The sequence below is a fragment of the Polyergus mexicanus genome, unplaced genomic scaffold, assembly GCF_030449975.1.
Source record: "Polyergus mexicanus isolate NDT 795.1 unplaced genomic scaffold, iyPolMexi1.0 SCAF_8, whole genome shotgun sequence".
NCBI classification, from domain to species: domain Eukaryota; kingdom Metazoa; phylum Arthropoda; class Insecta; order Hymenoptera; family Formicidae; genus Polyergus; species Polyergus mexicanus.
The window spans coordinates 3,573,074-3,588,458 of NW_027223328.1; the positions used below are offsets into that span (position 1 = coordinate 3,573,074).

Genomic DNA, 15,385 nt, shown 5'->3' on the forward strand with positions numbered 1-15,385 from the left:
TATGACAGTTAAAAAATTTATCTCAGTAATAATTAATTAATATAATACAGTTTTTCTTATTATATATATATGTATATATATATAATTATTAATATAATAATTAACTTATAAGAATTATTATATTAGTAATTGTATAATTAAATAATTGATATAATTGGTCTTATTAATTAATATAACAATTCCGGTTTTGCAATTTATGCATTTCAAAAATTTAATTACATACAATGTACAATGTGTTTATTTTCAATGGTTAATTTCCTTACTATTTCTGATAACGAGCCCTATCATTTCTTAAAAAGTGGGCTTCGTTCAACATTCTATTACAGAGAAAACGCATACGAGGTATTAAACATACAATTACTCAATAGTCTCAATTATATATTGTTGTAGCGTGTCGAATCGCAACTTGTCCCTCTTATCGTAATTACGTCATTGCTCGTCGTGCGCTATGCCGGTCCCATAGTGCTTTTCTTGCAAAATTGAATTTCTTAAGACGGAAGTGTTTATCTAAACTTGCAGCAATTGGAAATTGCCACGGCTTAGTAGTTTCATTGCGATTGGCAAGTAATTAGTACATTATTAGAATGTCGTAAGCTTTGTTTATGTAGCGTGTCCCGTATTCATCTCAATAATGTTTGCTGTAAACTATACTTAGTATTCTTCTCTCGAAAAAATTTTGATAAAAATTGTTTGTTTTGTTTTTCAGGCGACGTAAATTCGGCAACGCAAGCGGAAAGGAGCGACGCAGGATGGAAAGACGTTCGTCAAGCTCGGAACAAGACGCACGATATAATTCGGGACGATAGCAGGTATACGGGGACTTCCGGACGTAATAGAAAGTCGTATATCACACATTTTCGCGATAATGTCGATTCGTTGCGCGAGCATAACGCAATCGGTTCACGCGCGAACGATCTCGCTCCGACAACACGATCGTCGTTTAACGCTCGTCGTTCTAAGATCGATGACATCTGGACGACGTCTGAATTTAAAGCACCTTTGGGTCTTTCGAGGACGAACGTATTAGGCAAAATCACAGAGATCGGGACCGTTCGAAATTCAAACAAACCAGACGGAGCTTTGTTTGGTGATCTTTCTAATAATTCAACGAAGTTTGTTTTAGCGTCGAATAAAAGCTTCGACTTAGGGGTTGATCGAACGATTGATTATTCTGGAAAAGTAAGTAGCGACAATTTAGAGAGACCGAAATCCGACGCAATTTCAAAGCAAAATTTCAAATTGACAGTCGCTCGGACGAGGTACTCTTCCGGGGGAAATAATTTCTTGGCAGATCATGCGTTTGGTTCGGGGACCGACAATATTTCTATCGCGAAAAATCGACAAAAATCGGATTCGATAAAGTCTGAGTCATTCTCGAATAAACGTATTATTGGAGATAATATGTTACGTTGGAAGACAGGACAGGTTTCGAATATTCCGTCTTCGCATATAGCGAGAACTAAGATCTCGATCAATCCTCGGGAAAGCGCTTCAACTCATTCCATCCATCGTAAAGATTACAAGCCGATTCGTAAAGGTACGGACTCGATCGTGACTTCGCACGAAAATCTAAAGCCTGATTTCATAACCGATTCTATTCGCCACGTTGTCGATGCCGAGCGCGACGATTTGAATAATTTGGGAGAATTGACACGACCGATTTTGATCTCGAATCCGAAATCAAAAGTCGGTTATGACATATCTCCGAGGCACGCGATAACTTCTAACAGAAACTTCGTTAAGCTCCGATATCCATTTTCTACTTTAAATCGAGACATTAGCAACGTCGCGTTGAATTCAAAGCTAAAAGATGACGACAATGTTCAGCTGAGAGAGTCGATGAAGAACCACTTGACGCGAGCAACTTCAAAGAGGCCTGCTTTGAATGATCCGATGAAGTATCATCAGTCTTGGCATGCTCAGAATCTGTCAGGCCAAGTCGAGAGAGTCGATGATGGAGACACAACGAGAGATGACTACGGCAGTACATCGACGGTACAACATAACGCGTACTTGAAGAACTGGTCGAACGAGTCGTTTCAGAATATTGAGGATGTGTACAATTATGAGAAGTACACTTCGTTCCTGGAGGAAAATTCGAATCATGACTTTCACGATGCCGATCAGACGCCGATGATTTTATCGTCAAACGACGGCTATTACAATCATCCGGATCCAGTTATTGATGCCAGCGTGAAAAAGATCATCAATTGGTTGAAGGTATCAACGATCGTGCCGAACGACACGCAATTCACGGACGATAGCGACGATGTTCGTAAACCAGTCGAATCAGTCTTCGAATCGATCTACGAAAATTTGGAACCTAATCGTCCGCTGAGCGTTAGCGATTATGATAACGATCGTTACGAGACTATCGTTCTTCAGGATCCGCCTCAGAGCCAAAATCTGGACGAAATAAACTATCATGAAGAGTATCCGAATTCAGCCGTTCATCCACAATATGCAACAGATTCTGAATCAGCGAATCTTTCTCCTACTTTAACTTCTTCCTCCTGGTCCGACCCGGTGTTGCTGAGAAACAAGACTGTTTACAATCCCACGACACATGTGACGCAGGATACGGTGGTTCACATTCTAAACAATGGTCTGAGAGAACCAAATATAACGCGATCAAAAGTACCTCAATCAAACACGATATCTACTAATCAAGCAGCTTCTTCTTTAGATCAAAAGCCCAATGTCCATATAATGTTCGAAAAAGACAAAGAGGACAAAAAACCTTCTAAACAGGAGACCAATACCTTCCCCTCGTCATATAATTGCCCGACAATCACGATAAACACTTATACTCGCGTGAACAATACGATTCAAAGCAAAGAGGGATGCACCGATATTAATATAATCGTCAACTCTCACGTTTTGAGTACGAACGTGTTCAAGCCGAGCGGCGAACCGACCGAGCTGGGTCAACCGATCTTGTTGGCGACCGAGAGTTACGGTGACACGGACGAAAGCGACAAATATGCTGGCGATATCGACGATCTTTCCCATGAGGATTCTTTAAACAGTTACGTAACCGCGCCGATCGGCACGTATGGCTCGCTTGAGGCGCCGCGACCGGGTCAAAACGATTATTATGATTCCCAGAAAAATCCCGATAGCATCTTGGATGGAAACGATCCTGTACCCTCAGAACTGTCGACCTTTGAAGTATTTCAGAATACTCAGATCAGCGTGCTCGGTTCGGGCGTTTCTTTAACGGACTCGGAAGCAACGGCGGATTCGGTTGCAGATGGTCCCGTCGGATCGTCTGTCGATGGTCCCGCCATCGGCGATGACGTGGTTGTTCCGCCGGCTGCTTCCGCAGGTGAACCATCTGTTGCTGGAAACCCCGGTTCCATAAACGTGCCTTCGGTCGGGCTGCCTTCGTCTTTGAGCAATTCTGTGTCAGGTCAAGCCAACAACGGTCCTGGTTCGTTGCAGCTTCCCGCGCTGCCGAATCTTCCCAATCGACCCGGCTTATCGAACACTGGTGGTTTATCTTCGTCGCAAGGTTCTTTGGGATCATCCTCCTATAACGATGATGATGATGACGATTTTGACATGTCGCCAAGTGGTGTGTTGCAGTCAGTCGCCTCGGTCTTCACGTACTTTTCTTTGTTGAATCCATTAGGTTACGGTTTCTTCAGCCTCGCCGCAGCGCCGTTCGCCGCGATGGCGGCCGGCGTGCTCGGCATCGCCGCGGTTGTCTTCCCATGGGCGATACCGAACGTTCTCGATTTTGGACGTGCTGCGGACAAGGTGACGATTAGATTTAGACCGAATCTCGAAGAGTTCGTTAAACAAGCCGTGCACAAGTACAATGGTTTGAATGAATGGAAGAGCAGACGGAAGAAGCGCAGGAGATGAATTAATTTCCGATTGATCTCGTAATGCTCGTATATTTCTTCGAAATCATTTGGCATTATTTCGAAGGTAGGAGCCATGGCGTAAAACTTGCATGAAGCAATTATGGTTCCGCTGGAATTATATTAGATAATTATATTAGATAGGATTCGAAAGGGTGTAGTGATTGTTCATATTGTTTCGTAGTTGATTGAAAATAATACATGGTTAATAGAAGAAGCGGAGAGAAAACAGCGAGGTGATATTACATTCATTTTAAAATATGGACGCGTTAATACATAACGCACATCGTAGCATATATAATAATAAGTCAGATTTGTGGTACTTTCTTTCGTAAAACAAAGCTTATTTATCATGATAAATAATATACAATATAATGATTAAATTAATAGAAAATCTTTATATATTATTTTATAAATATCATATCTTTTACATACATTTTTTCTTCTTTTCATTCTTTTTCTTTTTTTCATCGTCTCTCTTTTTGTCTGTGTGTGAAAAGAAACTCATAATAGATATAATTTTTATAAAATAATTCGATTAAGTTTGATAAGCTTGTGTATAAATTTATAATTTATACATATTTATACACGCGATGTTAAGTAGCTTTGTTTTTGTTGCCAAAAATAATGATAGAAAAACTTTCGATGTTTATATAAATAATACCGTAGATTGAACAATATAATGTGAATTTGTTCAAAGGAAGAAGAGTTATAAATACACAAAGACATATATATATATATACATATACATATATAAATATGTATATATATATATGTGTGTGTGTGTGTGTATAGTATATATATATATTAAATATTTTATTATATCTTATTATTATTATTTATCATTATTATAGCCATGTGTTCATTAGTGGAACATATAGTGTTGCGCCTTTTTTTATCGCATATATTAATTTTCTATAAATTAATATAAGTTTTTTGATAAATTATTTATACGATATTTAATTTTATAATCATTGCTTTCTAGTGTGTGTGTCGGTAAACGTAATAGAAGCTTATACCATTTCAGGGCATTTGCAGTATATTTGAGTGCCAACAAATATGTAACATTAATAAAACATTTGAAACAAAGACTAATATATTTTTGTGAATAAATATATAATATTTTATTTTTTTTGTATATATTATAATATAAAAATGTATATTCCTATTTTTGCATACATCTACAATCTCCTTAGGTCCCATCCTGCTTTTGTTGAAAATCAACTAAACTCGTTGTAAAAGAAATATTATTATAATACTTAATCTCAAATTATGCAGAAAGCAAAAAATATACCAAATTGTATTTTGCAAAATATAATATCTGCTCAAAAACTAACGAAAAATATTGGTATTTTAAAAAGAGAAATTGTATCACACATACGCAACATAATCACACTAATACATTAATATAATAATTTATAATTATATTACAATAATTAAATAAAAACGAATCACCAATAATACGAATGCTAAAATAGTGAAAATCAATCAAACGAATTCATTTATTCGCAACTGCTTGTTCGTGTTAATTTTAAAAGTAAAATTTTATTTCGCTGCTGACTTGGTACATAAACATTTCAAAACTTTTAAAGCTCATCAGATTAGCTGATGAGCTGATGTTACTTGGAGTACAAAAGATTAATAACATATTTCTATGTAATTATATCTTAAATATAAATTTCCGATAAAGTAAAATTCACCTAAATTGAAATAAAAAATTAACCGAAGAATATTAGTTCTGTTAAAAATTTCAATTCACAAAAGTTTTTTTTTGCTTAATCCACTTTACTTATTTGAATACTATTAGCGTGTTCAGATATATGTATAAATCGATATATGATCAAGAAAAAAAAATTTAATTTAAATTTTTAATTAAAATAATCTTTTTAATTAATATTAATTTATATTATATTAATTTGATTGATTTATTCTCTGAGACACATGGAGGTAATAATTTATTTGGAACTGCATTGTTTTGTTACTTTATTATGTATTGTTTTTTTTTTATTTTATCTTCAATTGCATACTTAGTGTTTCATAGTGGTGCTAATATTTTTGTTACTTTACGAAAGATCAAGTCTTAGCTATTGCACAGAAAAGGTAAGGATAATGTTTAATAACACGCTGTTACATGGGTCTTTTTCCAAGATTTTTATATATGTATATAGTATATATATAATTATTTATTATTATTAATTAATATTTATATATATAATATAATTATTTTCTTATTGTTAGTAAAATTGTTATAAATTACGATGTTAATAAGATTATAAAAGAAATTCACAAGATAATTAGATATTGTCGCGTGATATCAATCTTTTACGATTTTCACTTTTAAAATACAATTATATGGCTGCGTTGAATTAACATATGATTATTCAAATCGGAAATATCTTGCGAAACAGCGCCTTCGATCATTTTTCGACGAAATTTGACAATGACATTTTTTTTTCAGTGAGCAGCTAAATGTCACTCACCGTGACTTGAAGGATCTGCAATATATGGATCAATCCTTGAGAACCGTCGCCACTCAACTTCTCAACGTTACAAACCCGGAGGACATGATAAAAGTGCATAACGAGGAATTCACCAAGATAGAACATGGCATCGCGACGACGCCGAAATCCTCAGAAGAAAACGACACATCTTCGTGGATAAAAAAAGTCAATTCAGAAATCGGTAACTCAGAGTCCACTGGCTTAAATTTTGGCAGGCCGATAAATTCCAAGTTCAGTTATTTCGAGAATAGCCATCCTGGCCAGGCAATGGCGATAACGGAGGAAGAGCTCGAGCGGGAGATGAGTTCGACGAGACTGATGACTGCTTATAAGAATCATCCAACAACTACCGGTGGTATTTCCACGTGGATCCTGCTGAATCCGCCGTCCACAACTGTAAAGAGCACGGAGGTCGAGAAAACGAAATTACAACAACCTTTCCAGACGGAAGTACGATTAACGGTCAGGCCAAGTTCGTCAATTGATAGAGTAGAAACGATCTCGCAGCCTGATAAAACGGCAGAAAAAAGCACGTCGCAGTTGATTCCCGTGATAACCACGGAGAAGGTAACTGTGATTACAAAAAAACCGACTACAACAATCATGAAAAAGATCACAACTACTCTAAAACCGGAGAGAGGCACTTCGGATTCAGAAAAGTTAGAATCCTCTTCGGGTACGACTTTGAAAGCAGTTCGCACCACAACTGTAAGTACTTTGTCGAATAACGGAACAGCTTCCTCGACAACCATTTTTACAACAAAGAAGAGTCAGGTGACGCGAACCACTTCTAAACCGAAGATTACAACGCCGAGAACGACTTCGCATTCCAAGCTAATAACGACAAAGCCGACGAGATCAGGTCAACAGGGTAGACCAAAGCCTACAACGACAAGAAGAACCACAATCAAACTTGAAACAACGAAAAACGAGACTTCCATATCGACCGGTAAGATTGAGAAAGTGACCTTCAAACCGGTTCAAATCATCACAACTCCGCAGAACAAATCGGAGAATATCGAAAAACCGATATTTGTCACTAAAATAAAAGCTTCGATGCTCATGGACAATCAGAAAGCCTCGACCACTTTACTTCCGACATCGATTGCAATCACCCCAGGTTCCGATATCGCGTCTAAAGAGGTTTTGTCCGGGGGCGGCCTCGTGGAAGTGCCAGTGAGATCGAAACCGATCGGCACGAAAGTGAACAACGTGTTGAAAGTACAGCTGAAAAAGCCTGCGGATGAAACTGCGCAAATTGAAATAGAGCCAATTAAAGTGAACGCGCCGGTCCTAAAAACCGAGAAGATCGACAAGGATAAGATAGAGCAGATCGTAGAGAAGGATACGAATAATCTGAGTAACTCCAAAATAGACTTACAGTTCGATTTTAATCCCGAACTGACGAAGATTAATGTAGAAACGCAAACGCAAACAGAAATGATCGCAACGTCGACAACGACGACCGCAACGACAGTGTCAACCACGACTAAACGTCCGAGACACAGTTCGAAGAGAAAGAAGAACAAAGTTCGTAGACGCAAACCATCCAGGACTTCAGCAGCGCCAAGTTCGACAACAGTCGCGACAATCTCTACTTTGATGGAGATTAGCGAAGGTATCACGGACGCCACCTTCTTAGATAACGCGATCCAGGAATCAAAGATCGCACCCGAGACAAAGGTCGCAGCAAATTCGACAAAGAACAAGAAAAAACAGCCACCGAAAGCGATCGGCACTCAAATCTACAACTTTCTCAGTCGCGAGGTTATGCCTAGCTTCGGCGTGATGTCGCTGGTGGGTCTAGGTCTTGGTTTAGCCTCGTACTTCTTGTATCCTTTCGGCGGGACCATCTCCCGAAGAAATTACGACGTGGAGCAAAATTACAAATACAATCCGGACGAGTACGGCGGTAATTACGGACAGAGCGAAGAGGAGGTATTATTCAAGGTATTTCAAGGTATGACGAATCACGAGAGCAAGTATCCGAGCGTGAAGGATGCCAATAGCAATTATTATAATTATCAGCATTATGATGGTGCGTATGATACACAGACAACGAAAAAGATCGACGCGAGATATCCGTCGATATCCACATCATCCGTTTACAAAACGATGGAGAACACCCAGCCAGCAGTTAAGTATCGGAACACGGACTTTAGATATACCGAGGCTCAAACCACTCCGGTTTATTACGATCACAAGCATTCGGATCTGTCAGAAATCGCAGGATCTGCGAATCGGCAGTTTGTGGTCGGTAACATACCCAAGGAATATCCCTTTGACACGAAAGCGGCCGGCTTGCCGATAGACAGCAAGAACGGCGTTAATTATGTATCGACTGAGATCGGGCAAACGCAGTTCGAGAGAGATATCGCACAAGGTTTCAATTTCCTACCGAACTCAGCTGATGTGCACAATTACGGTCACTTGACAGCATCGACTGTCAAACCGGACGATGGATATGAAGAGATCGAGATAACTCCGACCGCGGTAGCGGTCGAACATGGACCGCGATCTCTCAAAGTCAAACGCGCTGTTGATACCAGCGAAGCTGATCGACATTCGAGGTCGAAAAGAGAGTCGGTAATACAGCTGATACCTTCAAAACACGATCTCGAGGAGGAGCGCGAAGAGATGGAGAAGGAAGAAGACTTGAGCAACGAGATTCTGGACATCATCGATTCGGCATTGCCGGGTGGAGAGCAGCTAAAGACGAAGAAAAGTAGCGAGGACAACGAGGTAGAAGATATCGAGGGGCAGAGGAAAAAACAGCAGGAGGAAGCCAATACGCGTGCGAAGGAATCCACTATGAAGACTCTTACTACCGTGAAAAATATTGAAAACGCAAAAGATACGACGAATATCCCCGAAAGCGCGTCATCTACTCCCAAGATCGTCGAGCAAGCGAATGATGGTGGTTCAAGCACCTCTTCGGAAACTTTTTCTGATCGAGATACCACAGAGACAAATTCCGCGAGCACAACATCGAATTCGAAAAACTCGGAAGCGACAACTGTCGAATGGTTTGAGAGCTCGACCACGAAGAAGCCCCCGGAAGGCTTTAGCCTTTTCAACTTCGTGAAGAAAGTGGCCGAGATCAAGTTCAGGCTGGGTTTGACGATCCTCAAGCACGCCAGCGAAGGATTCGCGCGATATCTAGGTCACGTGCAGAAGAGGATCAACGGCGAGGAATGAGGATGACCGGGTATAGCAAACTCGAGGAACGGCGATAAATTGACTGGCGATAAAAGTTTTGCGTTTCGCGCTATAATTTATACGTTTCGATCGCTTCGTTCTCCAATCTATCCTACGCGGCGCGCGTTTGCTTGAAAATGTTATTCGCCGGGATAACCGCGATCCCGAAGAGCCTCGTAAAGAAGAAGCAACGCACATCTTCCCCGACATCTTCACGGTCGATTCGAGACGCGATTTCACGGACGATCATTTTTGTCTGTTTGCATCGCCGATAAATGCTCGTCCTTTCACTTAGAAAGCTAAAACGATGAAGAGAAACACGAACTACTGTTACATCGGTGAACGCGTAGCGTCTTCCTCTTCAAAGTATGGGATCTTTTGTCAGGATCCTCTTCGATGCTTGACGCGCGAGGGATCGATGAACGACGACAATGCAATGTACTTCAGTTTTACGATAAATGTTTGATTAATTTGACGAGCTTTAATATCGGTTTTCGGATCCTCGCGCGTAAACGGACGACACGCGACATGACAAGATACGTTTTAAGAATATATTTCTTCAGACTCAAAACTAGCGCGGGAGTTTGGTGAGGGGTTTCGATAAATTTCTTTCTTCCAGAAAATTGCAGTTAAATTTTTATTGAAGATCCTTGTATCTCTTCACATAATTTATTAGTTTGGTACGCATACTGCTCTCATTTTATCTCGCCAAAGAGCGAGGAAAAAAGTACGGACGAGAGCTGATTATTAGGCAACTTACCATACTGTAAAGTATTATATATAAATAAAAATAAATAACTGAAACGAATATATAAATGAATAAATAAATAAGTAAACTCTCTATGTAATACCCTGATATGAGTTATGTAAATAAATATTGGAGATTGTGAACGCTCTTGTTTCTCTCTCTATATTACGCTATACAAAAAAAAAACACGTCATACTATACGTCATTTATTTCTGACGGAGAAGTTTTACTATGAATTATTTCAAAAATTGTATCAATAAGAAAATTGAACGTGAACTGTTTTTTGAACAATTCGAGCTTCAACAAATATAAATTCGACAACTTACGCGTAATGAAATAATTAAACTGTTGCAAATGAATATTGATGCGCCTGTTGTGTTAACGGAATAAATTGAAAATTTACATCTACCATAATAATATCTTCCCAAGCTTAAAATATAAATAATAAATATTCATGGATAGCGAGATAAAAGTTCAAATGAATTGTGTTTTTTCTTTTTTTTTTGTACACAATTCCAACTACTGTCAACTACAGCAATTTAAACGTGGTAAGCGGAGTAGCAAAACAACATGCGGAAATTTCTTTGCGATATTATTTTTTCGCGTTTCTCTATTCGCTAATATCTGTACTGGAACAGCAATAGAGAGTAATCGTTTCTAAATCCATCGTATACGCTCGCCTGTAAATACGGACGGAATTATATTGATTATTCATTTAGTGTTTTATGACATCTATAGCCTAGCTGATTAATATAATATCTGCAGAAATGGTCTGTAAAATATATATATATTCAACTTTAAATCTGATTTGCATATTGAAATTCTATTTGAGTAATCGGTGCAAAAGTCCACTAGATTTGTGAGTAAATTATTCAATATCGCTTTTGTTTTTATGTTCTCAACGTTTCGAAACTTCAACATCATTTGTACATATCGCGCGTTCCATTCCCCATCTTTTGCATCGCCGTTAATGAGTATTTTTTGAATGTTAAACGAGTCTTATTGGTCTCCTTTGTTGGGTGTTATGTATGTTCCCCCGCGAATTTACGCAGATCCATTTGGAGATCGTAGGGTTTGTTCAAGCCGTGATCCATCAGTCTCAAATCTCTCTTTCGACGACCCAGCATCATCGGTATCATCATCGCCATTGTCGCCGGCAACATACCTGTTGTGGTACATAGGTACGATAATTATGAACTTAATTAAGCAAATAGAGAGAGGGGCCGAATGTCTCAGATTTTTTGTAATATTAATTAATGACAGATTTCGCAAGACAAAGTTAGATAAGACAAAGTTAGAAAGAAATTTTTTTCAATAAGAATATATATAAAATATATATAAAATAATATATATAAAATTAATATCGATTGATATTTGAGAACCTCTTCTATTTTCATTATAATCTCAACATTTTTATATTAATATTTTCGTCTTTAGATAATTTCTGTCATTCAATGGTATTACAAAAGATTTAGAACACTCTGTATATTAAAATCCCGCGATTTGAAAGCGAGATATAAATTATGTAAATTTGAGTTAAATTAATTTTTATTAGATTACCGTTGACGTAATAAATATAATATACAATTTGATGAAATTTTATGATAATAAAATGTGAAAATGCACAAGGATAAGAAGAGTGAATCTAATTATTGAATTTTTCACATTGTTGTATGAAGAAAGTATAAATATTAACAATTAGTTTAGAGACCAAATTACCATATTATTTTTTATAATTTGACATTAAATTAATGTATTTTTTATATACCATTAAATTAATATCTTTTTATTAATTCTAATATTTAACACGTTTGCCAAACTCACTCTTTCGTTAAATATTAATATTAGATTTATTACGTCAAATTAAAATATAAATCTGTCAAGTATACATATTTTAATCTGTTTTACAGTTGTACCTGCTCCGACGGCTGCCAGAACTGCCGAGCTCGAGGGTTGTCCGCTCAAAGTGTGTCTGATCGGTCTTTTGTTCGGGATACTCGGTTCGGTCGTCAATTTCCCCATCTCGTATTCCTTGCGGCTCTGCTCGACGCTTTTGAACGTCTTCTCGACTTCCAGAAGGCCTCCGTGGGACGTCGTCGTGTTGGTGCCATTGATCGATGGCAACACCGTCAATCTGACCTAGGTAAACGATCTTTCGTAAAGCAGCTATCAATAATACTTTTATTGATGAAGAAAAAAATCCAAATCAATAATATAATTAACATGGCAAAATTTTATGTCGATGATCACTGATCGTAACTTTCTATGAAACTTTAATTAATGATAGATGAAAATTATATTTATCAATCTTAAAAAATGATTTGAAGCGAGATAGAAAGGGAAAAGGCACATTTTAATTTAAATTAGATTAAACTTTATTCTCCCTCTCTTCGATCATCCAGCCTAACCTGGCGTTTCGAAGTCATCACGGGTATCGCAGGTCTATTGTATCTATTCCCGTTTCCGCGACTCGTCACATTGGTTGCCTTGAATGTCTCTGGAACGTTTACCGTATCAATCTTGATTGATCTCTGTCTTGACTTGGAATATCCACGATTCGTTGACAGAAGGACCCATTGACCGTCGCCGCTCGCCGGATGATTCGATGGATGATTATTCGCGTATTGGTAATGCGAGAAGTTTGGTCTCTCGGTGATCAGGGTAGGTCGAGGTCGATCTTGCTCGTATTTAGATGGATAATCGTGCCAATTGCTTCCGTCTCCCGATTGATCCTTCTCCGTGTACTTGTCGACAAACTGATACGAAGCCGTCTGAGGCCTGGACCAAGTGTTGGGAAAGTTAGCCGGTCTATCGTCCGTGATGATATCGCTGTTTGGACGATGGGTTTCGTACTTGTTCCAATATGGTTTCTCCGATGGCCACTTTTGTGCCGTGTCGTCCGAGTGATAAGGAGGACGGGAAATCGGTTTTTGATACGGGTTCTCGTTGTTATCGGACCAATTGGGTTTCGGCTTGTCGTACCTAAGAATTTAACCATTTACTAAAAATTGATCCTTTGTCGAGAAAAGTACTTTCGGTGTAATATAAAAAGTAGACATTTAATCAGATATAGTTTAATAAAATTATTATCTTTTTAGATTATTTTTTAATATTTATTAAAAATTAATTTTTCTTCTTCCATAAATATCTGCGTAATATAAGGATTGAAGCGCAAAAATGAGAAATGAATACAAATATCTACGAGACTATTCTTGATATATTTCTAAAATGTATTGCTGTATCATTAAATATCGCTATAAAGAATGTTTCAATTGTGAACGCTAATAGTAAATATCTCTCGTCGTAATGAGCACGAAACCCATTTTCGTAAACTCGCATATAGCGTCGCATAGTGAAAGGAAAATTGACGGTTGCGGTACTTACCACGGTTTGTTGTTTTCATAAGTGGGTCTGATGGTATGGTCGCTGGGCCATGGTTTCATGCTCGGTTTATCCCACGGCTTTATATCTGGCCAAGGTCGTTGCGTGCTGGAATTGGCCTGCCACTTGGAAATTTTGCTCTTAGACCACGGAATTGCTTCTAACGTCACCCAGCCGTTCCTGTCCTCGTAAGCATTTGTACCGTAATATTTGTTCCTCTTCAAGGTGTCGTTTAGCGCCTCGCTTAACTAAGAGTCGGGAGAGACAACCGGAAATTCATCAACGTATTTTTTATTACGCAATGCTAAATTATATAATACACATTAAAAATATACAGAGGATATTTATATTTCAAATAAATTGTACTTTATATATGCGGTAAATTAATCGTATATTACAGATATTATTATTTTTGTACTATTTTCAGTTAATATATTCTCAAAAAAATAAATATAAATTATAATGGAATCTTTTTAAACATTTTTTCTTTTTTTTCAATTTGTTTATTCAAGCTTTCATAAAAAAGAGAGAAAACATTATATATTATTATTATATTGTACCTTAGAATTTATATTTATGCGATGAGGAAAAAATATAAATTCTAAATAATAATAATAATAATATATAATGTTTGAATTCTTTTTTTAAGAAAGTTTGTATAAAAAAACTGAAAAAAATATTAAATAAAAAAATTAGCCCGTCTCATCATAACTTGAAATTTATATTTTTTTCCTCACCGCATCATTTTCTGCCGAAGTAGCATTTGCAATTCGATGAAATTTTTCATCCTGTTCAGAAATGATTGTGGTCTCGGTGGTTTCGTTGTCGATTTCGAGGACGAGCGGCTCCACAGGTGGTTTTATGATTCTAAAAGGATACTTGAAGCTCTTCTCGGTGGTACTCCTTATCTTATTCGCGTATTCCTCGAGAAACTTGTTGAGTACATCTGGATTGAAAGTCGATGTCTCATCGAAGGAATTTCTCCGATTGAACTGATTGCCCGATATTTCTTTGGTCATCCTCTCGTCCTCGATTTGATGCTCGTTTCCCGAATTATCGTACAGGGAATTCGGCGTGATCGCTATCGGATCCTGAAGAATTCGCAGATTGTCGGTCTTTGTCTTAAACATTTCGGATGCATTCGTCCTCATTTTTACCAAGTGTCTCGTGTTGCATTGCGATCCATCTAACGTCAAGATCGTCAGGAGCAGATAAAACGCTCCTCTCGGCGTCATTTCTAAAACACGAAGATTTTTTATTTCGCGTAATAATAAATCGTATCAGAATTTTATTAATAAGTCTCCGGTTTTTATCAGCTACCCCGACACCCTAATAACTTTTTTTATTTCTTTTACAATATAATACGCTAATTTTATTTTTGTTTATGTAGATTGCAAGAACTCATCTTTTATTAAAAGGATAAGTGATATATAGCATGTATTAATAATTACAAAAATTATAAAAGAATATTATCTTCCGAAAGGGGGAACATCAGACAAAATGTCTGATAATCAAAAAATGGAGAGACGAATAGGAAGACGAAACCACAATGATTTAGTCGAGTTGAATTCTTAAGATAACGATTGGAAAATTTGTCGAAATCACTGCTATTCCTCGGCTCGAAACGCTCCACTCCGTAATTATTCGCACATTGTCTACTCGATTCTACTCTTTATCGGTGCTATTAA

General features: G+C 37.5%; 2 protein-coding genes across 5 annotated transcripts in view; one reads left to right on the forward strand and one right to left on the reverse strand.

The window, feature by feature from the left end:
- The window catches only part of LOC138935786 (serine-rich adhesin for platelets), a 27,301-nt gene extending 16,852 nt beyond the window's left edge, over window positions 1–10,449 (forward strand). Inside the window, exons 4-5 of the mRNA XM_070300618.1 lie at window positions 707–3,857; window positions 6,328–10,449. Coding sequence (XP_070156719.1) covers window positions 707–3,857; window positions 6,328–9,568 — 6,392 coding nt within the window. The 3' untranslated portion in view covers window positions 9,569–10,449. The remainder of the gene's footprint in view (window positions 1–706; window positions 3,858–6,327) is intronic.
- LOC138935415 (uncharacterized) overlaps window positions 10,194–15,385 on the reverse strand; it is a 90,240-nt gene continuing 85,048 nt past the window's right edge. For 3 of the 4 annotated variants that reach the window (XM_070299974.1, XM_070299976.1, XM_070299975.1), the window contains 5 exons: window positions 14,435–14,934; window positions 13,701–13,945; window positions 12,725–13,298; window positions 12,233–12,455; window positions 10,194–11,481 (listed from right to left, as the gene is read on the reverse strand). In XM_070299974.1, coding sequence (XP_070156075.1) covers window positions 11,339–11,481; window positions 12,233–12,455; window positions 12,725–13,298; window positions 13,701–13,945; window positions 14,435–14,932 — 1,683 coding nt within the window. In that variant the 5' untranslated portion in view covers window positions 14,933–14,934 and the 3' untranslated portion in view covers window positions 10,194–11,338. The remainder of the gene's footprint in view (window positions 11,482–12,232; window positions 12,456–12,724; window positions 13,299–13,700; window positions 13,946–14,434; window positions 14,935–15,385) is intronic. The other variant, XM_070299977.1, reaches the window with a different exon arrangement.